This window comes from Heptranchias perlo, chromosome 34 (genome assembly GCF_035084215.1).
Source record: "Heptranchias perlo isolate sHepPer1 chromosome 34, sHepPer1.hap1, whole genome shotgun sequence".
NCBI classification, from domain to species: Eukaryota; Metazoa; Chordata; class Chondrichthyes; order Hexanchiformes; family Hexanchidae; genus Heptranchias; species Heptranchias perlo.
In genome coordinates this window covers 11,386,164-11,412,459 of record NC_090358.1, presented here as the reverse complement: position 1 = coordinate 11,412,459, position 26,296 = coordinate 11,386,164, and the positions used below count along the sequence as shown (strand labels likewise).

At 40.6% G+C, this 26,296-nt stretch overlaps 1 protein-coding gene across 1 annotated transcript in view; it reads left to right on the top strand.

The window, feature by feature from the left end:
- The window catches only part of igdcc4 (immunoglobulin superfamily, DCC subclass, member 4), a 128,835-nt gene that overhangs the window by 18,827 nt on the left and 83,712 nt on the right, over nt 1-26,296 (top strand). The window contains exon 2 of the mRNA XM_067971416.1: nt 12,800-13,114. Within this exon, the coding sequence (XP_067827517.1) occupies nt 12,800-13,114 (315 nt within the window). The remainder of the gene's footprint in view (nt 1-12,799; nt 13,115-26,296) is intronic.

The following is a 26,296-nucleotide window of genomic DNA, read 5'->3' as shown; positions in this document are numbered from 1 at the left end:
CTCTTTTTTTTCTTTTTTTTCCCCTTTTTTTTCTTTTTTTTCCTTTTTTTTTGGGGGGTTGTATATTCAGTGGCCTTTTAGATGACACCTTTCTGTCTGCTCACTGTGATTGCCTTGGCAACGGGCAGTAATCACCAGGCTTTGTTATGTGATCTTAAAATGCGAAGGATTCGAAATTGTCACTTCCACACCGCCTGAGGAAGGGGAAAGCCCCCGAAAGCTTGTGGGATTAAAAATAAAATCGTTGGACTATAACTTGGTGTTGTAAAATTGTTTACAATTGTTAACCCCAGTCCATCACCGGCATCTCCACATCATGGCTACCATCGACACCACAAACTGCCGGCTCACAGTGGAAAGGATATCCAAGAAGATCGCGCATTTAGACACAGACATCAAGTTTTTACAGAGCTGCAAGAAAGCAGACAAGATCCCGAAAGGACTACAGATCACAAACCCACTCAAGTCCACATACAACTCGGATTATGCTGAGAGACTCTGCCGCCGTACCTCTCGCACACTCCGCAACCATCTCATACACCAACTCTACAGCAGACGCCACAACCTCGAAACTAAGATAGAGTCCATACTCTCAACCTGTACTCAGGACACAGCAGACCAGCTACGAGATACCGCCAGACAGACGAGGCAACGGAACTACGCTGCCTACATGAAAACCAAGAGCAGGAAGCTTGAGAAACTCGGCATCACCACCAGCATCGACCAAGCTTCCCCTGGTACCACGGTTGCAACCACAGGGAAGTCTATCGTCAATTTGTCCGACCACACCCTTCAACCAGACTAAATCGAAGATCTCAGCCGAGGGCTCAATTTCTGCCCCACTACCAAAATGGACCCCATTAGTCTCGCGGCAGACACAGAGGAATTCATCAGGAGAATGAGGCTCCGGGAATTCTACCACAAACCACAAAATTTCAGCAGCGAACCCAATGAGACAATCAACGATCCGGAACAGCAGACAGAGGGATCCGCGATACAGCAACCGAAGAGGAAAGAGTCTCACTGGACTCCTCCAGAGGGTCGCTGCCCTCAGCTGGACATGTATGCTCAAGCTGTCAGGAAATGCGTCTATGCCAGATTCATCAGCCGCACTCGGAAGACAGTCCAGAATGTCACCCGAGCACAACGCAACGCCATCAAAGCTCTCAAGACCAACCGCAACATCGTCATCAAACCAGCGGACAAAGGAGGAGCCATCGTCATACAGAACAGAACGGACTATTGCAAAGAAGCATACCGACAACTGGACAACCAGGAACACTACAGACGGTTACCCGCAGACCCGACCAAAGAACACACCCATCAGCTCAACAAACTGATCAAGACCTTCGATCCAGACCTTCAAAACATCCTACGCACTCTCATCCCACGTACTCCCCGCGTGGGAGACTTCTACTGCCTCCCAAAGATACACAAAGCCAACACACCCGGACGTCCTATCGTATCAGGCAATGGAACCCTGTGTGAGAACCTCTCTGGATACATCGAGGGCATCCTGAAACCCATCGTGCAGGGAACCCCCAGCTTCTGTCGCGACACTACAGACTTTCTACAAAAACTCAGTACCCACGGACCTGTTGAACCAGGAACACTTCTCACCACGATGGACGTCTCGGCACTCTACACCAGTATCCCCCACGATGACGGCATCGCTGCGACAGCATCAATACTCAACACCAACAACAGCCAATCTCCAGACGCCATCCTACGACTCATCCGCTTCATCCTGGATCACAATGTCTTCACCTTCAATAACCAGTTCTTTACCCAAACACACGGAACAGCCATGGGGACCAAATTCGCACCCCAATACGCCAACATTTTCATGCTCAAGTTCGAGCAGGACTTCTTCACTGCACAGGACCTCCAACCAACACTATACACCAGATACATCGACGACATTTTCTTTCTATGGACCCACGGTGAGGAATCACTAAAGAGACTACACGATAACATCAACAAGTTCCATCCCACCATCAAGCTCACCATGGACTACTCCTCAGAATCAGTTTCTTTCTTGGACACACGAATCTCCATCAAAGACGGGCACCTCAGCACCTCACTCTACCGCAAGCCCACGGACAATCTCACAATGCTCCACTTTTCCAGCTTCCACCCTAACCACGTCAAAGAGGCCATCCCCTATGGACAGGCCCTGCGAATACACAGGGTCTGCTCAGATGAGGAGGAACGCGATGGACACCTACAGACGCTGAAAGACGCCCTAGTAAGAACGGGATATGATGCTCGACTCATCGATCGACAGTTCCGACGGGCCACAGCGAAAAATCGCGTAGACCTCCCCAGAAGACTAACACGGGACGCAACCAACAGAGTACCCTTCGTCGTCCAGTACTTCCCCGGAGCGGAGAAATTACGTCATGTTCTCCGCAGCCTTCAACATGTCATCAATGATGACGAACACCTCGCTATGGCCATCCCCATGAGAATCCCTACGTGGTCAGTTTTCGGTAAAATATTAAGATGTCTACGTGGCAAAGAAGCAGAATGCAAAATGGTTAGAAAGGGTTAATTAGTTAGTAACTGAGATTGATACAGGTGGCCTGGCCTCCTGCTGGGCCATATGTTTGCGTAGTCAGCAGGTTTGCATGGTCTTAGCAATGTAGAGTCTTTGATGTGATTCAAGGACTGGTCTGAATGTCTCCATGTTTATGGCAGATCAATATAGGTAACGAGCTTAGCAAAAGTTGAAAGACATTCCAGGTTGGGAGATAAGGAACAGAAGGAACAGGGAAGAACATTCCAAGTTGGAAGGTGAGGAAGTATCCCCTTTGATGTCTAACAGCAACATGGTCAGCACATGGACGTTTTATGATTGGCCGGAAATAACGTAACCTCGCATGGCAACCTGTGCCCGGCTTATGATTGGTGTTGACCCTCGTTAAGTATGTTCCAACCCCTATTGATTTGTATAAAAACGTGTGGATTTCTGTATGTTTTTGTTCTTGCTCTGCCAGCATAGAGGGACTCTATCAGGAGTCCAAATCAATGCTGCAGACTAAGAACCCTGCTATTAAAGTTGTGTTGAACTTTAAAATGTATTTGACTTCAGTTTTTACTGAACCAGACTGAGGGGAAAGAATCCGGATCGTCACCCACACCTCCACTACTCGCCTTTAAACAGCCACCCAACCTCAAACAAACCATCGTTCGCAGCAAATTACCCAGCCTTCAGGAGAACAGCGTCCACGACACCACACAACCCTGCCACGGTAACCTCTGCAAGACATGCCAGATCATCGACACAGATACCACCATCACACGAGAGGACACCACCCACCAGGTGCACGGTTCATACTCCTGTGACTCGGCCAACGTTGTCTACCTCATACGTTGCAGGAAAGGATGCCCCAGAGCATGGTACATTGGCGAGACCATGCAGACGCTGCGACAACGGATGAACGGACACCGCGCAACAATCGCCAAACAGGAGGGTTCTCTCCCTGTCGGGGAACACTTCAGCAGTCATGGACATTCAGCCACCGACCTTCGGGTAAACATACTCCAAGGCGGCCTTCGAGACACACGACAACGCAAAATCGTCGAGCAGAAATTAATAGCCAAGTTCCACACCCATGAGGACGGCCTCAACCGGGATCTTGGGTTCATGTCACACTACACGTAACCCCACCAGCGAACAAATGTTATCTGTTTTTAATATAACGGGTCATTGACTGTCTTCGTTCTGTCTCTTTTTTTTTCTTTTTTTCCCCCTTTTTTTTCTTTTTTTTCCTTTTTTTTGGGGGGTTGTATATTCAGTGGCCTTTTAGATGACACCTTTCTGTCTGCTCACTGTGATTGCCTTGGCAACGGGCAGTAATCACCAGGCTTTGTTATGTGATCTTAAAATGCGAAGGATTCGAAATTGTCACTTCCACACCGCCTGAGGAAGGGGAAAGCCCCCGAAAGCTTGTGGGATTAAAAATAAAATCGTTGGACTATAACTTGGTGTTGTAAAATTGTTTACAATTGAAACTTCAGGGCAGCATTGAGATGCTGTTTTTCAGATAAGACGTTAAACCGAAGCTCTGTCTGCTTGTTTAGGTGGACATAAAAGATACCATGGCATTATTAGAGCAGGAGAGTTCTGCTGATGTCTTGACTAACATTTACCCCTCAACAACACCACTGAAAACAGATTAAATGGTCATTCATCTCATTGTTTGTGGGACTTTGCACATTTGCCTATACAACATCAGTAACTACACTTCAAAAGTAGCTTATTGGCTGTGAAGTGCTTTGGGCTGATCTGAGGGCTTGAAAGATGTAATATAAATGTTTTAAAAAGAATCATTTACCTTTTTTTCCTCTTTTTCTTGAAATTTTTTCTTCCTTCCTTTGACAAGTAAGCTTTCAGTTCAGCCACATGGAAGTTTTGTGAGAGCATCTGAGTATGATTGACGTAGTCAAATGGTTACGGTCCATAATATGTCTGAATTGTTCACTTTGTCGGGGAACAAAAGTGAAATTTGGCAAAATAACACTTTAAGGCACTCAAATGTTTTTAGAAATGGGAGTCATCCTGAAAGCCCCCCCAGGTGGTTGGATAGGGTCAGCCACAGCAGTGAAGTTCTGCTCAAGAAGAAACATTTGTAAGTGCCTTTAAAAATGGAAATGATATTAATAGCAAAAGCTGAAGCAGTATATTTGTGTTTTTTATAAAATTACATTTAGCCATAAAAGCATAACATCTATCTGGTTTACAGCTGAAAACACCATCTAATACCAGCTATTGACTTGTACTGTGTGCATGGGAGATATTGTTAGAATTCTAGAATAAATGCAAATTTGCTTAGATGAACGACCTCACATTATCAACTTCAAGAACCAAAAAAACTTACCCCTGGGTTTTATCCTGGAGGCCAGCAGTTCTTTCCCCACTTTTCCCCTAGTGAAATTCCTAGACTTTGCTGGTATGTCTTCTTCCAAGAACTTGGCTTTATTGACAACTTATTGATAGAGAATTACAGTTGCGAGCCTGCAGCTATGCACTGTGTAGCAGCATCAAACTGTATTTTACAGCTTATTGAATAAAAAAAAGTGAACTTTTGTAATAAGAAGGCAAGCTGTGAAAAATAATGGCCCTTTTCCAAAATATTCACTGAAGACTAGACTACCTTTCAAAATTACAGTCAGCATGAATCTATACTGACTGGCTGCATTTCACAAATAACATTCACATGGTCCCAGCACAGAACAAAGTATTTCATCATTAATGCCTTTACTTATCGTATAACTTGTAATCTCTTAAACCAATATTGAGTTGGCTCCTTTAGTTCCTTTTATGGAGTATATGAACTTAGCATTTGGCTACTTTATGTAGAGTCTTTTTAGTATATTGGTTCATGCTTGTTCATAAAGCTGCTTGTGCGATATTCTTAGTTCATCGCTTGAAATTACTCCCATTACTACCATCGTTAGTCACGGACGTATGACCAACATTCCATTGTAGTTAAAAATGCCTTGTCCAGATATAAAGTTTTGAAATAACAAAATCTATAATTGCACTGCTTGGAGTTCATGGCTCAAGTGAATGTGATATGAAAATTTTACATGCCCACAATTATACTTTACTGAAATCCTAGTTACAGTGCTACTAACTATATCGGAAGAGAGGTAAAAGATCTTTTGTGATCACTGGTTTTACTTTACACTTGCCAAGATATAAAATGTGCCTCTACCACAATTAAATTTATAATAATCAGTTTCGATTTGCATTATATGCTTCTTATAACATTTTAACAATCCAAATTATAAGAATCATTCTTTTCTGAATCCTTTCCAGTGATTCTTTGCGAAGGTAGGTAAACCAAAATTGCTCACGATATTCCAAATGTGGCAAAGCCAGTGAGTTACACTGGATTTAATTCATCCTTTTGCCTGGCTAGTAACATCGCCAACCTTTAATCATTTTTGTTTGCAACTAAATCACCCAATCCATTGCAATGCTTGATTATCTTTGTTGGTAACAATTTCATATTCAGTACATAATTTCTATCAGTAATAATTTTGTATCTTTCTCAAACACCTATCTGTTGTTTGTCATACATTTGTCAACAACAACTACTTGCATTTATATAGGACCTTTTAACGTTGTAAAACGTCTTAACGTGCTTCACAGTGTCAAATTTACAAAATTTGACACTGAGCCACATGAGATATTAGGACAGGTGATCAAAAGTTTGGTCAAAGAGGTAAGTTTTAAAGGAGGAGTTTTTTTTAAAAGGAGGAGAGAGTGGTTTAGGGAGGGACTTCCAGAGCTTAGGGCCCAGACAGCTGAAGGTACGGCTGCCAACGGTGGAGGAAAGAAAATTGGGGATGCACAAGAGGCCAGAATTGGAGGGTTGTAGGGCTGGAGGTCATTAGCGATAGGGAGGGATTTGAGAACAAGGATGAGAATTTTAAAATAAAGGCGTTGCTGGACTAGGAGTCAATGTAGATCAGTGAACAAAAGGGTGATGGGTGAACGGGTGCAAGTTAGATTACGGCAGCAGAGATTTTGATGAGCTCGCGTTTATGGAGGGTGCAAGGTTGGAGGCTGGCCAGGAGAGGGACGGAGACGGGCGATGTTACAGAGGTAGAAGTAGGTCTTGGTGATTGAGGGAATATGGGGTTGGAAGCTCAGCTCCGGATCAAATAGGACGCCAAGTTTGCGAACAATCTGGTTCAGCCTCAAGACAGCGGCCGGGGAGAGGGATGGAGTTTGTGACGTGGACCGATGACAGTGGCTTTCGTCTTCCAATATTTAATTGGAGGAAATTTCTGCTCATCCAACACTGAAATGTTGGGCAAGCAGTGTGTCAAATCAGAGGCGGTGGTGAGGTAGAGCTGAGTGTCGTCAGCGTACATGTGGAACCTGACATGTTTTTGGATGATGTCACCGAGGGGCAGCATGAAGATGAGAAATAGGAAGGTTTCTGAGGCTGGGATGCAGTACCATGATATTCCATCACTGGAAAGTAATGAGCAGTGGAGAGAGTGCTGGGTCTTGAGGGAAGATGTGGACACATCTCTTTTGTGGTTATCCTCGAGTGCTAAGAAGATGGTAGTCCCAACTGGGAGCCAGCCACATTTTAAAAATTCACATTTGTAAATAACTTAAAAACTGAATTTATCAGACAGGTGCTTGATGTCAGAGCCACTGTAGAACCTTATGCTTGAGTATTCCTTTATTTTTTTTGGGTTTCTTCATAACATGTAAGTTTGTGACTAGAAACAATAGCTCTAGTTAGATGTGTGCAGACTGCAGGAAGCCCTTTCTAATTACCAGCTAATTGCATCTTTACAATTTTTGTACCAGCTTCCAGAGATCACAGACCAAGTTAACTGTAAGGAGACCAAATTGTAGCGAATGGTGGAAAACACAATGGAATAGATTCCTTGTGTACTGTGCAAAAAGAAGTTGTCACATTACATTGAAAATGTTTACATCTGTTTGTACAGTAAGTCTGTTACTGCAGTTAAGCCCAACCGACCTTAGTACTCAGCGTATCAAATAAGGTCGATGCTTTATTATCTGCATAGGAGATGGAACCAATGGCCATTGATGTTGGTACGGGATAGGGAGGCTTTCACTCCAAAATCCAAGGAGTCTCTCTTACCTAAAGAACAAATGCATTTCTTAACCCTCCTCCACCCATAGGGTATATGTATCTTGACCTGGAAAATTTGTAGATGAGAGCATTTTCTTCAGTGATAAAGAGCAGTGAAATGCATAGTACCAATGGACCACATACAGTGGCATTTAGATTTCTACACTGCAGTGACTGGCTGATGCAGTGGTGGGAGTTTAGGCCACTCTTAAGCGCTCTCTCTGTGCACTTGAATGCATATGTCTGAATTTCCAATCAACATCACGATGTTGTCAGTTTTACTGATGGGCAAATCAGGCTGTGCTGATTACCAATTACCAGAATTGTTCCCTGGGAGTTTTTCAATATTTGCAGGGAGTTCTCCATACTGAAACATTTTTTTGAAAATACCTGATTTATACCATCTGTGCATTAATTGTATATTAGTATATTAGTTTACCCATGATTGTACTGCATGTTCTTGGCCGTAGCACAAGGTGGCAGCCTTTTGCAACCTTTGCTTACATTTTGAGAGAAGTGGTTTGATCTTATACATTGACTGCTGAAACTGGAGATTTAGGCATCCTGCAGTGATATGTACATCTGCATTAGTGCCCCAATATTGCTGCTCTGTAGATATTCCTGCCTTACAATATTTTATCACATTCCAGTTAACTGTTTCACATGTTTGTTTAATTGCCTCCAGATTTAAGATTGGTTACTTTATCCTTTGCTGTTCAGCAGATTACTGTATTGATTTATAGGCTACACTCCAGCAACCACTCGCTTTGGGAAACATTGTGTGCAGGTTGTGATTTTTGATGTTGTGAGAAAGTTGATCTACATAAAATTGGTAAAGCACTGATGTTCTAAAGAAGCAGGCTTTTCCTTTATTAATATTTACTGTAGGGAGACATTGAAGTATAAATGATTTGACAAGCAGCCACTTCTCTTTAATATTAACAATAGTTAATAGCCAAATTGGTTTAACCCAATAAGACTATATATGCCCAAATGTATGATATTTTCCATCTGTCTCTTGCCCCAGCACCCCATGTTTTCTACCTTCCATTCCTGAAACCACTAGGATGTGGTTTCACAGGCAGCTGACGTATCTCACTCAAGTGGCCATTCTTCATAGAAATACTTAAAGGTGACAACATGGAAATAGGCTATTCGGCCCAACCAGCCCGTGCCTACGTTCACCCACCACGCAAGAAAATAGTTCTAATCACATTTACCCACCCTGTTTCCATATCCCTTCAACCCCTTTTCCTTTATCCACCTATCCAATCTAATCTTGAATGCTGACATAGTTTCTACCTCAACCGCTAACCCTGGAAGTGAATTGCACAGCCTCAGAACTCTGAAGAGATTTCCCCCGCCCTGAGTTTTAAATCTCTTACATTTAATCTGTGGTCCCTCATTCTTAACCCCTCAACTACTGGAAGCAGACTGCTTCTATCCATTCTGTCCCATTCTTTTATAATTTTAAATGTATTATACTGTCTTGCAATCTGCATTGTTCTTGTGAAAAAAGACCCAATTTTTCAAGTCTTTCTTCATATTTGTTTTTCCTCATACCAGGCAGCATCCCTGTGAATTGCACCCTTTCTAAAGCCTCAGTATCCTTCCAATAATGTGGAACCCAATACTGCACACAGTACTCTAACAGATCTTAAGGTTTTATGTAGGCTCATCATTATCTCTTGGTGTTTATATTTTGTACCTCGAGATAAAACCTAGAATGCCATTAATTTTTTTCACAGCCTAATCAACCTGCTCCCTCAAGTCCCCCTGCTCATTCACAGCACCGAGCCTACTTCCATTCAAAGTATAATTACTGCTGCTTTTTTTTAACAAAATGCATCACTTCATGTTGTGGGCCTAGAGAGTATCAGCAGACTATTCTGTCATAAAGGGTATCACAGCTGATACTCATGCGATGCAGACACTGGCAAACCTTACAGCATGCCCACTTTATAGCAACCAAGAGAGGAACTGTGACTGACTGACTGTAATTTCTCTCCCCTAACCTAGGGCCACTGCCTCCACTATTGCCTCAACTGAGATAGCTAACTCAGCCAGGGTCGGGGATCAAGCTGGCACCTTCTAGATTTAATTACTTAGTACCTCTCTCTGTGGTGCATTCGCCCACTAAGCCAGCAAGGCAGGTGCCTCCTCCCTAATATTTTTGGAAATCTATTTTTCTTTTTTTAGCTATCCCTATGTCTTATTCCATTCCTTTTTGGAGACAGTGAGCTTGTGACCTAATGGTAGCAACTGCACAGGTGATTTGCCTATATCATTTTACATTACGTAGACTTTGAACTGTCTAACCAACCAATTGTAATTTATTGAGATGTTTTAATCAAAATCATAGTTGCATATTTATGACTGTAAAAATGTTTCTCTACTAGCAAATAAAGCAGTATTTATGTTGTCCTAAAACTTGTACATTAATTCTGTTTGCAAAGTATCACAGTATATCAAAAAAGCTTAATGGTCTAGCTTTCAAAGCACAATTTCCTCATGTTTCAGATCAAATTCATGCATTACAAAGAAAGCAACTGTTGCAATACACCAATAGCAACCTCTCTGGAAAGGTTAACACAACACCGCTGGAGTGTCATTCAATATATTAATAGTTCACAAAATAATGTTACATTAACTTGATTTACAGGAACACACAGGAAATACTACACCAAATGCTGACGGCACTATTTTTATAATGCACTAGAATCATGCTGACGTGCAGATCTGACAGAACTGGCTGCAAACTGGCCATAGCAAATCCCGGCAAGGTTACTCTGGGGTTGTAGAGGGTCACTTCAGTGCTTAACTAAGGGAGTGCTGTATTGTCAGAGATACCATCTTCCAGATGGCATGTTAAACCGGGGACCTGTCTACATGTTCAAGTGGATGTAACGATCCCATGGCACTATTTGAAGAAGAGCTGGGGAGTTCTGTTGGTGTCCTGATTCACATTTACCCCATAACCATTGGTTGTGAGCAGTTTAGAATATCCTGAGGATGTGTAAGGAGCTATATAAATGCAAGTTTAAGGGAGAATTACATAAAACGTTATTATAGTGGTACTTTACGATATTAAGTATCTGTTGTTCCTCAGAATTTTTCCAAAAAAAACTTTGTAAGATAGTCCACGTTGACTTCTAGCATAATAGTTCCCTGTTACATAAACTTTAAAATATTTTTGCCTATTGCATATATTACTGAGTGGTGGAATATAGCACTGTGACACACCCTGTTATACCTGTTAAACATGGAAAATGTTCACAAATCCCTATCTGTAGAGCACAGCTCTCACTAATACTATTGTGGTACCAGCATTCCAGATGATTTGTGGTATATACAATGACTGTCATTGTAATAATCTCTGATATACCTTAATGTAACAATTTATGGGGGGAGGGATGGGCATGGGTATATAGAATCTGAGCTATGCAGACAACAATATGAGTATGTAAATATTAGTATTCTATCTGGTGAGATCTGTTTTCAGAATTTGTTACATATAAACTGTATCATGGAAAAAGATTTAAAGAAACCTTTTCAGGAACTGAATTCAGCATAATGCCTTTAAATTAGTTCCTTTCTAGTTAATGGTATTACAAAGAATGTTTGATTGCTGCTCTGAATTGACTGAATATGTTTAGTGTTGCGTCCCCTAAGACTCCTAGGTCTCTTTCAACTTCATCCTTAGCCATTTCAATACTTTTTGTGAAGTATGTGTGTTGCACTTTGGAAGAAGAAATAAGTGGTCCCTTGCACTTATCTGCATTGAATTTCATCTGTCATGGATCTGTCCATATAATTATTTTGCCCTGCTCACTCCAGAACGCCTGATCTGCTTCGTCCCTTCCACTGCCTGTCCCAATTTGGTATCATCAGCAAATTTGATAATTTTGCATTGAGTTCCTGAGTCCAGTTACACATTTATGTGGTTTGTAATGTGCTGATATTTGTGTTTGCAGTCCCCTTCATCTGCTTTTATCACCTTTTTATAATTGCAAGTTTTTTTTAAAATCTCCTTTCCTCCCATCGAAGGACTAATGCTGTTCTTGGGTGGACCTATGGACTCAACCTCCAATTCCACATCTTTGTGGGTAAGCAGATTACCTTCCTCAGTACTTCTCCTGACACTCCAGCTGAGGTGTGAAAACTTGTGAAGCAAACCTGGTTCCTATCATTCCATGGCATGTTAGTACACCAGTGTGCTTTGCAAAACCTGTTCCTCAGTAGCAATTTCAAAGTCAGATTTCACACTTAATATTTAATTTGGGAGAAGTGTGGAGATTGAAATATAATTTAAGGAATGTCATAATGAAACCATGCTGAGAGGCAGAATAGTGTTGCAGTGCACTGGAACTTCATCCTCTCTGCAGCAGCATTAGGCTGGTTTGTGCCCACGTGGTGAGTTTCTGATCTTAACAGTGAGGGAGCTGCTGAGCAGCGATCGGGTGGTTCTGCATAGCATGGATGAAAGATCAAAGGGAGAGTCACTTTGGGCTTGTTGTGGAACTTATAGCAGATAGTTGAAGAGTGGCATTGCAGCAGTATATTCTGAGCCAGGGACAGTGTGTGGGTGGGGAGGGGGGCTTGAAAAGGGGAAGCTTCTTTGTGTGTTCTTAAGCCCTACTATTGTTTTCAAGTTCCATAATGCATAAGTGGCCTAAGAGATGAAGTATAGCACCATGTGTAGAAATGTACAAACATCCATTGCTGAGGGAGGAGGGTTCCTGATACATTTCTATTTACTGTAGTTTGCTGCAGTGCATTGCTACTCAAAAACAGATCCATAAGCTCCAAATGATTCTATTTTGATTTTTTTTTTCTTTCAACTAAACTGCAGGTTAAATAAGTGTTCACATGTATGTTACTCACTATACTTCAAATATAAACATCAAGTTGCAATTTCTAAACTTATGCCATAAAATTTAAGTTAACATAATTCTGCAAGAACTTTGCTTAAACTTGTCTGAAGGATTATATTGGGAAAGGGTACAATATTGAATTGCACTTAAGAACATGTGCATTTGATAGCCAGTAAAATAACTAATATAATTGGTTTGAGTTTTTTTGTGTGAAATATATTGTGTATTCTTCTACACTTTTCAGCTGTTTTCAAATTCTAATATGCTTGTTTTTTTGTCTTTTTCATCTAGATAAAGTGAATTCTCTGGAGCTGAGTTGCAGTGTTGGCCCTGTGCATGCAGTACTGCAACCTAACCAAACTGTGGTGTTGGATTGCAACCTACCTGCTGTTGATCAGCCTGCCAACATAACGTGGAAGAAAGAGGGAATTCCTATTGTGGATCAGGAACAGCACAATGTGCTTCCCAATGGATCACTATTCATTTCAGAAGTATCAAGGGACACTAAGAAGCAAGATGGAGGCAGCAGTGAAGGGAGTTATACCTGCATGTCCCAGAATTCATTTGGGGCCATAACTAGTAGGACTGCACTGATCAGATTCTCCAGTAAGTGTTTTCACGGTCATTTTAATGACTGCTAAGAGAACATCTTCAAGACATTCACCTTTTATTTTACAAATTATTTTATAATTGAAAATCACCTAATTACATTAGTTTAACCCTAACTACAGGACTACATTTCTATTTTTCTAATGGAAAAAAAGTTCATTATATGAATTGTGTATATTGCTGGAGTTATACAACTGCAGTCACACAAATCATTTTGCTCAAAGGGTTATGCCATCTCTTTGTGGGTTATGACAATCATGTTGGAAAATTCTGCTGCAATGAGGAAAACAGTCTTCAACAAAAAAAAATTAAACAAGATTCAAGGCATTTTGACTCCAGTTTTCACAATGGACAGTTTGTGGTTTTATGGTGCTGTAGGTTAAACACAATTTTTTTTGTCTTGGGGATACAGCTTCAAATCCATCCCAGGAAGATGAAAAGTCTCCGCTGGCTATGCTTCTTTAAGAATTCTAAGTTAAATTGAGTCTGAGCAGTCTCATCCCTTTGCCAGTGGTACATGCATCCATGAACCTACATTACACAATTTATAAGATGTACTTTATTATGCTTTAGCACTGTAACTAGTTATATTTAAACATTTTGAATTAGAATAGAATCTTTTAGGTTGTTAAATTGTGTAGCCAGTTAGCTGATTAATATTGGACGTTGCCACGTAATAGTCGATTGTTGCTGCTAGGATGTTGGGGCTTAATTGGAATTTGTGTTTAAAACAGGTGAGGGAGAGATGTGAGAGGCAGAACAAAACAGACTTTGGAGTATCCTTTGTAGCTCCTATGTCAAGCTAAGAGATTTGAAAATGGTATTCTTGATTCCAGTATTTTATGGACACATCTGTATTTGTAGGAAGCATTGGAAATCAAGCTAAAAGTATTGTTAAAAGCAAAAACTGCAGATGCTGGAAATCTGAAACAAAAGTGGAAAATGCAGGTAAGTCAGCATCTGTGGAGAGAACAAACAAATTAATGTTTCAGTGTAGACCCGTCATCAGATCTGGAAGAAATTACAGCTGAACAAAAGAAAGGGAGAAGGGAAAACGGCACACACACATGTACAGACGAGAGTGGAAGTAAATGACCTGTCAAGTGTTTAAATGGAAAACAGGAGATGATTAAATGGCTGAAATGATATTAACATGAGATAATAGGCATATAATATAAATTAAAGACATTTTCAAGACACTGACAACATGTGAGTAGCTGAGGCATGGGGTTAGATGTGAGGCAGGTGGAAGTGGAAACAGGAAAAACTGGTGAAGTAAAACAGGCTTCAGCAGCCTGTGAAGCTGAGAGGAGAAAAAAGCAGTTTGACACCAAGGGTGCAGAGTGTATGGACAGGTGTTACATCTCCTGCACTCTCATCTCCTCCCACACCACTCTGGGACCCCCAAAGACTCCTTTGTACTTCCTACAACCTGATATGCTATAATCTGTGGCTCATGATGTGGCCTCCTCCACGCTGAGGAGACCAAATAGCGATTAGGTGATTGCTTTGCCGAACACCTCCATTATGCCTATAAGTGCTAACCCGAGCTCCCGGTTGCTTGCCACTTAATTTTCCTGTCACATTCCCACTCTTACCTCTTCTATACTGTTTCAATGAAGTTCAATGCAAACTCAGAACGGTACCTCATCTTTCCTTTCAGTACTTTGCAGTCCTCTGGCCTTAATATTGACTTTGATAACTTGAGGCCTTAACCATAGATCCCACTTTCACTGCGGCAGGAAATGAGGAAATGCTAGCAATGTCGGATGGGTGTGTTGGTGTTTTTTTGGGGTGAGAGGAATAGATTAGTATTTGAGCATCCTCTGTCAGAGTACCTTTCTGGTAGGTGGTCAGCTATTTTTTTTCTACCAGACTGTTGGAGCCTGCTGCACTTTGTCAGTTTTTCCTTTTCCTGTTTCAGGCATGACCTGTTGGTTCTCTATCTATGCTGACTCATGCTTCATAGACAATCTACATGACCAAAAACAGTGCAGGCTGCCATATATCAGAGAACACTGATGCAGAGTTGGAGGTAGGCTCCTGCTTGAGCCAGGAGCCTATCTTCTCTTGCATTTCTGGTACTAAGATCGCTTTTCCTGTTTTACTGCTTTTTATTATGAGACTGTTTCTCATACAAGGAGTTAAATGATCCACTGTTCACTGGGGACATTAAGTACCTTTCTGTGCATTTTTGCCTTGCTTAAAATTTAACTTCATTTAAAAAAAATCTTTAAAACTCTTGTTTTTTCATGCATTTTCTTCCTGATTGTTTGTTTAGTTTCTTGTTGGCTTGCTCTGACTTGCAAGTAGTTGGACAGTGCCTTGTAATCTACCACTAGAATATACTTGAGTTGACCCAAGAAAACTTTTTAAGTCTGATTTGTGTACCGCTTTTCTGCTTAACATGTGCCTAAGCAGCTATTTTTTGAATTCAGAAATTGACCAAGTAGCTAGTTTGTTGTTCAAACCCAGTTCTTTCCTTTTTGTGACACAACACATGAAAACACAAACTAACTCCAGCATTTGACGACCTAAAAAATGCTGGATATCTTCAATAAAAATAGAATATTCTGGAAATACACAGCAGGTCAGTAAGCGTTAGTAATGAAAAAAGACTGATTTAAGTTACCGGCTATACACCCTTTTTCACAACTGCAAACTTGAAGGTAAGGATTTTTGTAGGGTTGAAATCGATGGGCAAGGAAAAGATATAATAGATTCTCTGAACATAAGAACATAATGGGTAAAATAACCTGCAAGCTGTTTACTAGAGAAGCAGTAACCTGTTATAATCCGTGAGGGAGTGAACAGGCAAAAGAACATGCAAATAGCTAAGATGGTTAAAAGCACAAGATCTGAAATGAAAACAAGAAATGCTGGAAACACATGTAGACAAGCCAACTCTGAAAAGAGTATTTAAAAACAGGCTAGCACCCTGGTACCGACCCCCTGCCAGAGCTGTACTCTGACAAGAGTCCATGCCTGTAGCGTCAACTCCGACCCCACCCACTGGATGCCAACAGACCTACTCAACATTCTCAGCATCTCCTACTGAAAGGAAAATGGGAGATACAGCTCAGTTCTGAAGTTTCTAAAGAAAATGTTGACCAGAGGACTGCAGAGTGCCCACGAGAAAGATGAGACACTATGGCTGAAGCTTGATTTGAGCTTGGTTGGAGCACTGTAGGGAGCTAAAGACTTGAGTCACAGTCTAAACTGAGAACTTAGTGGTGAACAACAGGAAGGTCTAGATCCCACTGTGAACAGAATGAGGTATTTGGCAAAGCAGGTACTTCATTTGCATTTTGGTCTCTCAAATCTAGAGGAAACTGCACTGCACTGAGAGCAGCATACCCAGAATACTAGATTCATGGTAGTACATGTAAATTGCTGTCTCATGTGAAAGAAATGTTTAGGTCTCTGGATGGTAGCTTTGTGAAGGGTGAATGGACAGGTATTACATCTGCTGTGGTTGCATGAGAAGGTGCAGAGAAGGACAGATGGAAGAATAAGCAAATAGGTTCTCCCAGAAAGTGGGAGAGTTAAACTGCTTGGTGGTGGGATCATGTTTAAATCTGTGTGGTGTGTGCATCACCTTTTTTCCAGATTGAAGTAACTCGTGTGTCAGGCTGGTGACGGTGTCCTGTTTCATTCTTTTCAGGGCAGAAGTTTGACTAAGCGGATGAAAAACAAATCTAGTAATGTTCACATTCCTGGATAGGAAGAATTATGAAAACATTAGGCGTGAAATAATATTATTCACACCCACTGGTCATAATTAGTTCAATTAGTTTCCTGTACTTTGTATTGGGGTTATTGTCCAGAAAAGACACTTGTGTTTAATTTTTCACAGCAAGTGTTAGGTACAAATGAGGCAATGATTTTGTGACAGTGCTGTGATAGTACACAAATTATATCATCATGTTTGCCAAACTGATTTGGATGATGACCGTGCCCTTCAAATGTAAACCTTGGGGGAAATTCTGCAAGTGCTGGGAAAGGCGAAAGTAGTGTGTCTGGAGCTTTGACATAGTACATTTAAAAAAAAATACTGCAACTGCCTTTGTAGCAGTGTAAAATGAGAAAACCTTAGGTTAAGCATTTCATAAATATGTTGAAAATAGGTTCAAAAATTAAGTCATTGAGATTTGTACCTGTATAATTGCCTCTAAAGCCCACTTCAAGTCCATCCATCATGTGGTTCCTCTGTAGTTAAGAGATTTGTTTGGAATTCAGATGGGAACATGTTCAGATTGTTCTTGCATTCAGCAGATTAAGTATTAATTTCTTGCAAGAAAGTCAGACAGCTTGGTGTGAGGTAGTTTGAAAGCAATTCTCTACTCTTTGATCTACTCAATTCTTGTCATTCTGCTGCTTGGAATTGTGACAATCTTGCAGTAATATGCATACGTGCAAGATTTGAAAGACGCTCAGACCCACGGAAGAGACTTACTGGTGATTTTATTGTAATTTGAAATGCTGCAAGCCTTTTCATTTTAGCTTCTGACAGGCCTGAGAACTCTAAGAATACACCAAGGAACCTTGAATAGGTCTCCAGCTGACCACTGAATCTTTTCTTGCCCCAAAATCAATGGTTTACCTGCTGTCACTGAGTTTTGCATGTTTTAGGATCATTTTACTCCTTTTGATTTAATGTTGAAGCTGGTAGCAGAATTGGAAGCAAAGCCAACTGAGAATAGATGCTGTTAAATTTCAATTCTTTGAAGTTTTTTTAAAAACACATTTAACTGGAATGATTTGTGAGGGAAGTTAAGGCCATATTTTTTCAACGTGATTTTCGTGAAAATGTAAGATGTGAATAAAAGGTGATACAGTATCATTACAGAGCAATTGCACACTATTTGCCTATATACAAATCCATGGTACCTTCATAAAGGAATAATGAGAACTGCATATGATTTAGCTCTATCTTATACAAATCTTGCATGTAGCCCACATGCCATGTTTTGAAGTTTTTTTTTAAAAAAAAAGAAAGCCAATCTGTAAACATCTCACACCAACAGCAACTAACTAAATGACTAAGATTTACGGCCATTAGACCATGTGGTCTTAAATGGACAATGCCTGTTTTAATCTGCATATTAGCAGCAGATTAAAACATGCATTGCATAGCACAATTCTCCAGTTATCGAGTTATATTGAAACTACAGCACAGAAACAGGCCATTCGGCCCAACTGGTCTATGCCGGTGTTTATGCTCCACACGAGCCTCCACCCTCCCTACTTCATCTAACCCTATCAGGATACCTTTCTATTCCTTTCTCAGTTATATGCTTATCTAGCTGCCCCTTAAATGCATCGCGGCTATTTGCCTCAACGACTCCTTCCACATTCCACATTCACGTTCCAAGTTCTTACCACCCTGGGTAAAGAAGTTTCTCCTGAATTCCCTATTGGATTTATTAGCGACTATTTAATATTTATGACCTCTAGTTTTGGAAACATTTTCTCTGTCTACCCTATCAAACCCTAGCATTTTAAAGACCTCTATCAGGTCATCTTTCAGCCTTTTCTTTTCTAAAGGAAAGAGCCCCAGCCTGTTCAGCCTCTCCTGATCAGGATATCTTCTCAGTTCTGGTATCATCCTTGTGAATCATCTTTGCATCTTCTCCAATGCCTCTATATCCTTTCTATAATATGGAGACCAGAACTGTGCACAATGCTCCAAGTGTGGTCTTATCAAGGTTCTAAACAAGTTTAACATAATATCTTTGCTTTTCAATTCTATCCCTCTAGAAATGAACCCTAGTGTTTGATTTTTGTGGCCTTATTAACCTGGTCGCTACTTTTTGTGTATCCATCCCTAGATCCCTTTGCTCATCTATCCCATTTAGACTCTTATTATCCAAGCAGTATGTGGCCTCCTTATTCTTCCCACCAAAATGCACCACCTCACACTTATCTATATTGAAATTTATTTGCCAATTACACACCCATTCTGAAAGTCTATTAATGTCCCCTTGCATTTTGACGTATTCTCCCTTTTGTATTAACTTCACCCCCAATTTGGTGGTGTCAGCAAATGTTGAAATTGTACTTCTGAATCCACATCATTAATGTTAATTGTGAACAACAGTGATACCAGCACCAATCCCTGTAGAACACCACTTCCCACCTTTTGCCATTCTGAGTAGCTACCCTTAACTCCTACTCTTGGTTTTCTGTTTTGTAGCCAACTTGGTATCCATTCTGCTACCTGTCCCCTTACTCCACATGCTCTGACCTCAGCCATGAGTCCACAATGCTGTACCTTATTGAAGGCCTTCTGAAAATCTAAATATGTTACACCTACTGCATTACCTTTGTCTACTTTTTGTTACTTCTTCAAAGAATTCAATAAGGAGGGTCAAGCATGACTTTCCCTTCTGAAATCTGTGCCACCTATTCTTTATTATATTTTCGTTCTCTAAATGTCTTTCTAATACATCTTTGAGTGAAGATTCCATTATCTTTCCTACCACTGACGTTAAGCTAATGTTATAAAACGTATCATCCAATTTACCATAAGCTACACCATATGAAATCTGCCAGTTGTACTCTTAAAAAGATTGAATATGTCCCTTTTGAGATGCTCCATTGAGTGAATCTCCCATGCTCCCTTGATTTTATAGGGCTATGGACAAACCAGGTGGTGAAGGTCCAATCCACGGGGGTGAATAGTAGCTGCCAAAAAACAAATCAGCTATCGTTAATGCTGCAAGGCCCCGCTTGACAGAGGCCTGGGCTTCTGGTTACCTCTGCTGCCTTTGCCTGTTGGGTCTTCCCTGGCTTGCTCTCATCAAGCTCCTGCTGGGAAAGGAGGATGTTTACTCATTATGTTGCCTATTTGCTGGCCTGCCCGAGTCCCAGTTTTTACCACCAAAAAGAAAAACCTGACAACGCCATGAGTGAAGCAGAGACAGAGCTGCAAAGCGCTCGGCAAGAACAAGTTCCCTGGAAGAAAATTTAGTCACTGGCAAGCGAGGTGTTTTGAAGCTGAATGTAAGCATATTATTTTGGCTGCTGGGGTGAGGGAGCAAGGACCCAGCAGTGACTCTGAGCTGGTGTCTGAGTTAGTCTTTGGGCAGTTTAAGCTGCTTTTTCCTGGAGGAGCTTTTGGGCCCAAACATGGTTGGACCAGCTACAAACTTTGGAGTATAAGAGGAGTACAACATTAACCAGCTTTGTGGCTTTCCTCTTTGCTTCCCCCACCCACACACACACACACACACACACACACACAGTGGATATGAAAGACTGCCAGCTACGCTGGTTGATGCTGTCAACATCTTCAAAAACAAATGTATAAATATATTTTTAAACTGATTTCCCTGTTGTGCATTTGCTGTATTTTCTGTTTTTATTTCATATTTCAAACATTCAAGAACGTTTTTACTTGAATAAATATCTGTTTAGGAATAGGTTTGAAAGTTATAAGGATGTATCGAATGCTTCTGCCACCATGGAAGTATTGTGAAAAGAAAAGCAAATGTTAGTTAAGCATAAATAAAGGATATAAGGTGAGAGAGTGATTCTAGAGTTTTATTCGATTTATCTTTGGAGGAACCATGGAGAATTTTCCTCAGTAGAATAAATATTATTGGTCGAATGTCAGAGCAGATTGCAACAAGCTTTTTCTTTTCCTTTTTCTGCCATTGTTTCTCCTCTTGTTATTCTCTGAAGGTTCTTTGCTAGGCTATGGATTCTCAGGCATGAGTGCTCCATAGCACCTCACCCAAATGGCCCTGCATCAATGAGCTGAATGAGTGAGTGTAGGAAGTCTATGCAACTCTGGAGGCATCACAGCCAAGGCCAACCTGTCCTCATCTGACATTCACACATGCATTCTTCCAGCTGAGGTCATTGGACAGTGATCAAGAAATTTGGCCTGCTTTCCCTCCCTGGTGCCGAGGCCAATCGTAGCTCTCCTATCCCTGGCCCGGTTGAGATCAGCTAACTCAGGACAAACTAGGGATTGAACCGAGTACCTTCCTGGTCAGTATGGTTCAACTATTCACTGGATGAACTCCGAGCAACTGGAGAAAATATATGGCACCAAATTGGTTACACTATAGTACAAGAATTGCTTTTATTTTCTCCCTTCAATCCAGCTCTAGCTAAATCTGCAACTCACAATTTAGTTACTTTAAAGTGTTTTTGGAGATCCCATTTTAATTTTTTTGATTTTCAGGGGAAAGATTTTAATAGGAACTGCATTGTGTTAATGCTTCAATGACAAATCAGAAATGACAAATCGAGGTAGGAGCACAATCTTTTCAATTATAGGCTAGTGGATCTTCCGTGCTGTTGCTCACCTATATGTTCAGAAACGAGTGTGATATTCGATGTTTATTGCAGTCCTGTTGTAGCATAAAGTGACGTTGGTCAAAAGTTACTGAAGCAGTGATTGCATGACTGCCTTGAGGTACCAAAGATCTGTGTCAGTAAAACAACATTTGTAAAGTATTCACATCAAGTGAAATTACAAATTTATCATTCCAAGATTGTGATTTATCAAATAATCAAAATTTATAAGCCACAAGATGCGCTTAACACAATAAATATATTCATCCTACTTACTAAAGGTTATAAACTTGGATTCATTTCATGGAATCCCTGCCTTTGATGTCATGTCAAGATTTCATCCATTTTGCTTCCAATGACAGTTCCTGGGGTACTTCTGTGATGTTACTGTAAAATAATTACTTTTTAGTAAATTTATACAAATTTTGCATCAAGTTGTGTGTGTCCATCTATTATTTTCTTTGTTGATTTTCTTCTTCGTGCTTGGTTAAGTCTGTATTTTTCTTCTTTACAATTGGTTATCTTCTATTTGTAATAAAATCTTTTCACCCCCAAAAAGTTTCTGCCCAGTGGAAAAACCATCTGCTTAATTAGACTGCAGCAAAAAAAATCCAAGATACAGATGTCATGACAACAACAACTTGCATTTATGTAGCGCCTTTACGTAGAATCATGTCCCAAAGGGCTTTACAGAGGCGTAATCCAAAAATGGATGCTGGGCCAAAGAAAGAGATATTTGCAGGGTTGGTTGAAAGCTTGTTCAAAGAGGTGGGTTTTAAGCAATATCTTAAAAGGAGAGGGATGTGGAGAAGCTCAGTGGTTTAGGGAGAAGATTGTAAAATGAGGGGCACAGCGGCCTAATGGTGGGACAAAAAGGAGGGAGGATGCATGAGAATCCTCGTGAAATTGATTTTTAAATCTTAGATTGATTTTTTGTTAACCAAAGATATTAAGGGATATTGGGCTAAGGCGGATGTATGGAGTTAGGTCACAGGTCAACCATGATATCAGTGAATGGCGGAACAGGCTTGAAGGGCCAAATGGCCCACTCCTGTTCCTATGAGACCAGAGTGAGAGGTGGAGATTTTAGTAAGGGGAAAATTGTATGGTTGGAGGTGAGGCCATGAAGGGATTTAAACATGAAATAGGAACCATTGTAAATCAGTGAGGATAGAAGTGATGGGCGAATGGACCTTGGTGCAGGATAACATAAGGATAGCAAAGTTGAATTTACGGAGGGTGGAGGATGCGAATCAGTCCAGGAAAACATTGGAATAGTCAAGAGTGGAGGTGATAAAGGCACGGATGAGCGATTCAGAAGCAGATTGACAGAGGTAGAGCTGGGTGGCATCAGCGTACGGTTGCCTTGGTTCAGTAGTAGCATTCTGAGCAGGTTATGGGTTCAAGTCCCACTCCAGTGACTTGAGCATATATTTTAGGCTGACACTTCAGTGCAGTACCGAGGGATAGCTGTACTGATGGAGGTGCCGTCTTTCGGATGAGATGTTAAACCGAGGCTTCGTCTGCCCTCTCCAGTGGATGTGGAAGATCCCATGGCACTTTTCAAAGAGCAAGGGAGTTCTCTGTGTCGTGGCCAATATTTCTCCCTCAACCAACATCACTAAAATAGATAATCTCATTGCTGTTTATGGGACCTTGCTGTCTGCAAATTGGCTGCCGCGCTTCTCTACATTACAACAGTGACTACACTTCAAAAGCTCTTCATTGGCTGTAACACGCTTTGGGACATCCTAAAACGTGTAAGGTGATATATAAATGCAAGTTTTTTCTTTCTTTACTTGTGGAAGCTGACCCCATGTATGCGGATGATGACACCAAGGGGCAGCGTGTAGATGAGAGAGAAGAGTGGGTCAAGGATAGATTATTGGGGGGAGTTCGGATGTAAGTGTACGGGGGCAGGAAGAGAAGCCACTGCTGGATAGTTAAGAGTGGAAACATGCAAGGCCAGACCCACTTATCTGGACAACGGATGAGAGGCATTGGAGGAGGATGGTGTGGTTGACTGTCAAAGGCTGCAGAGAGGTCAAGGAGGAAAAGAGTTCTACCACTTATCCCTGAGTTTTTTTTGTAAACATTCTACATCATTTGTTACAATGAATTTTGGTGGTGTACTTCCACTGGAGCAGGGTGAAAATTGCAAATCTCAAGATGTGTCTTTCTTCCCATGTGCATAGGATTTCTCCACAGGAACTAGAACTCATCAGCTCTCTCTGCCAGGTTGTCATAGTGCACTCTGGATATGTAGTTCCACAAGAATAGGGTAAAAAGTACAACTAATCACACTTACAAACATCATTTCTCAATCGTAGCTGGAAATTTCTAGCGCCTGCTCTCAAGCACAGATGAAATTCCCAGCTCCTGCCTAGGTGGAATGGCTGGCCTGTATGGGGGAATTTTATTGCAGGCATTTCTAATAATAAATAACAAATGTTAGGTTAAATATTTAGTGACTTTTTGCTTTATTATTCAGAACTGTGGAATTTTCTAACTGCTATGCTACGAATGCTATTTCTTATTTACACATACCTGAGTGCGAGGGAAAAAAAGGCAATGTGAAGAAATTTGAGCAGTTTTGCTCTGGGTTATGGTACTTGCTGGTTCATAAACGGTAGCTTTCAAATAAGGTTTTGTGATTTGGTCAATTTATTTTTTTCCCTTCTGTTCATAACATGTTACTCATTGGAACTTCATTATTTTTTGATAACTTAATATGAACTAAACGCATTCAATCAATTTGTTAACAAGTGAATTTTTATCCTGTGTGACACTTTGGAGGTGTGACACCCTGAGGTCAAGCTTTCAGGTGTGACATCTTTGAAAGTTGTGCTGCAACAGATGTATGCTGGTTGCAAGACTTTTAATTATACAGATTTTTTCATTGTTCATTATTTCCTTTCAGCCATGTAAAATCAACTAATGAAATGAAAAAAAATTGAATCAAACAGCAAAATACTGCAAATCTGAAACAAAATTCTAGAAGCACACAGTAGATCAGTCAGAATCTACGGAGTGGACAGGCATGATGACATTTCAGGTTGGACCTATTTTCAGAATTGAACACTTTTCTGAAGGGCTTAGCCTGCAATGTCAACTTGTCTGTTCTAAAACATGGAATTGAAACATAACTTGTGTTTACATAACGCCTTTCATGACCTCAGGATGTCCCAAAGCACTTTAAAGCTGATGAAGTAATTTTGAAATGTGGTCACTTTCATAATGCAGGCAAATGCGGCAGCTAATTTGTGAACAGAGTCCCACAAATGGGGAATGAGATAAATTGCAGATAATCTGTTTTTGGTTGAGGGATAAATGTTACCAGGACAATGGAAGAACTCCCTTGCTCTTTGAATAGCAGGATCTTTTATGACCACCTGAGAGGGCAGAAGAAGCCTTGGTTTAGCATCTCATCTGAAAGATGGCACCTCTAACAATGCAGTACTGAGGGAGTGTTGGTTGAGATTATGTGCTCATGTCTCGAATGGGACTTGAACCCATGACTTCCACACTCTGAAGTGAGGGAGCTACCATTAAGCAAGGCTCACACCTGAATAGTTAGTTAAAAGAAAGTTAATATAGCAAGTTTTCCGAATTATTCTGGTGTTGCATATTTTTAAAGAACTTTGCAGCATCAGGGCACTAGCCACATCGACATTCTACTTGAAATCTAAAATGCGTCTTTCATGTTCTTTACACTGTCGTATGTTAATTTTGTTAGAATATAGTTGTCAGCAATAGCAGATATTAAGTGTCTGTGTAAAATTAACATTTAAAAATACCACATAACGTAATAAAATATAAAATGAGGCCATGATGTTCAATGTAGATTTACATTCTTTCCAGAGATCTGCTCATGCATTCAGAAAGTGAGCTATGTAATAGCGTAAAATGCAATTTAAAAAGGAATCATGTTTAATTTTTTAAAAATCTGTAAAGGAAAAATGACGTATTTTCTCATTTCCTCAAATAAATCATTTGACTGCTCCCTGATGTCATATATTTAATGGCAGCATATTTTTCATTTGTGAATAATATTTATCTTGTTGCAGCAAATAAATTTCTCTGTTGGCTGGTCATGAAGTCAGTACCAATTCTAGCAAAACCATGGGGATAATATGTTATAATTGGAAATGGCCATTGGGAAGTATAAGCTCACGAACTAGTATACAGCAATCTGTTACGTCTGCATGCATGATCCAGCTAGTCCTTGAATTTTTCCAAATTTAACATGTTTTATGGCTATAACACACAAAAAACCATGTCATAATCAAAAGACTAATGGTCCATATTTATTTGAATATACAAGTACATTGTGCCACATAGGGTTCAGTTTGACTTCCCAATACAGTGATTCTTCTGGTAGCACAGCCAAGATTAAGACTAAACAGCTTATAAGAAAGGTGGAGGAAAAATTGGAGGCTTGAGATCAGAAATCACTGCTGATAGTGAATGAATGATTAACACATGACTTGTGAAATGGACAGACACAGCGCAGATAAAATTTAATGCAGAGGTGTGAAGTGATACATTTTGGTGGGAAGAATGAGGATAGGCAATATAAACTAAATGGTACAATTTTAAAGGGGGTGTGCGAACACAAATCTTTGAAGGTGGCAGGGCAAGTTGAGAAGGCTGTTAAAAAAGCATATGGGATCCTGGCTTTATTAATAGAGGCATAGAGTACAAAAGCAAGGAAGTTATGCTAAACCTTTATAAAACACTGGTTAGGTCTCAGCTGGAGTACTGTGTTCAATTCTGGGCACTGCACTTTTGGAAGGATGCCAAGGCCTTATAGAGGGTGTAGAAGAGATTTACTTGAACGGTACCAAGGATGAGGGACTTCAGTTGTGTGGA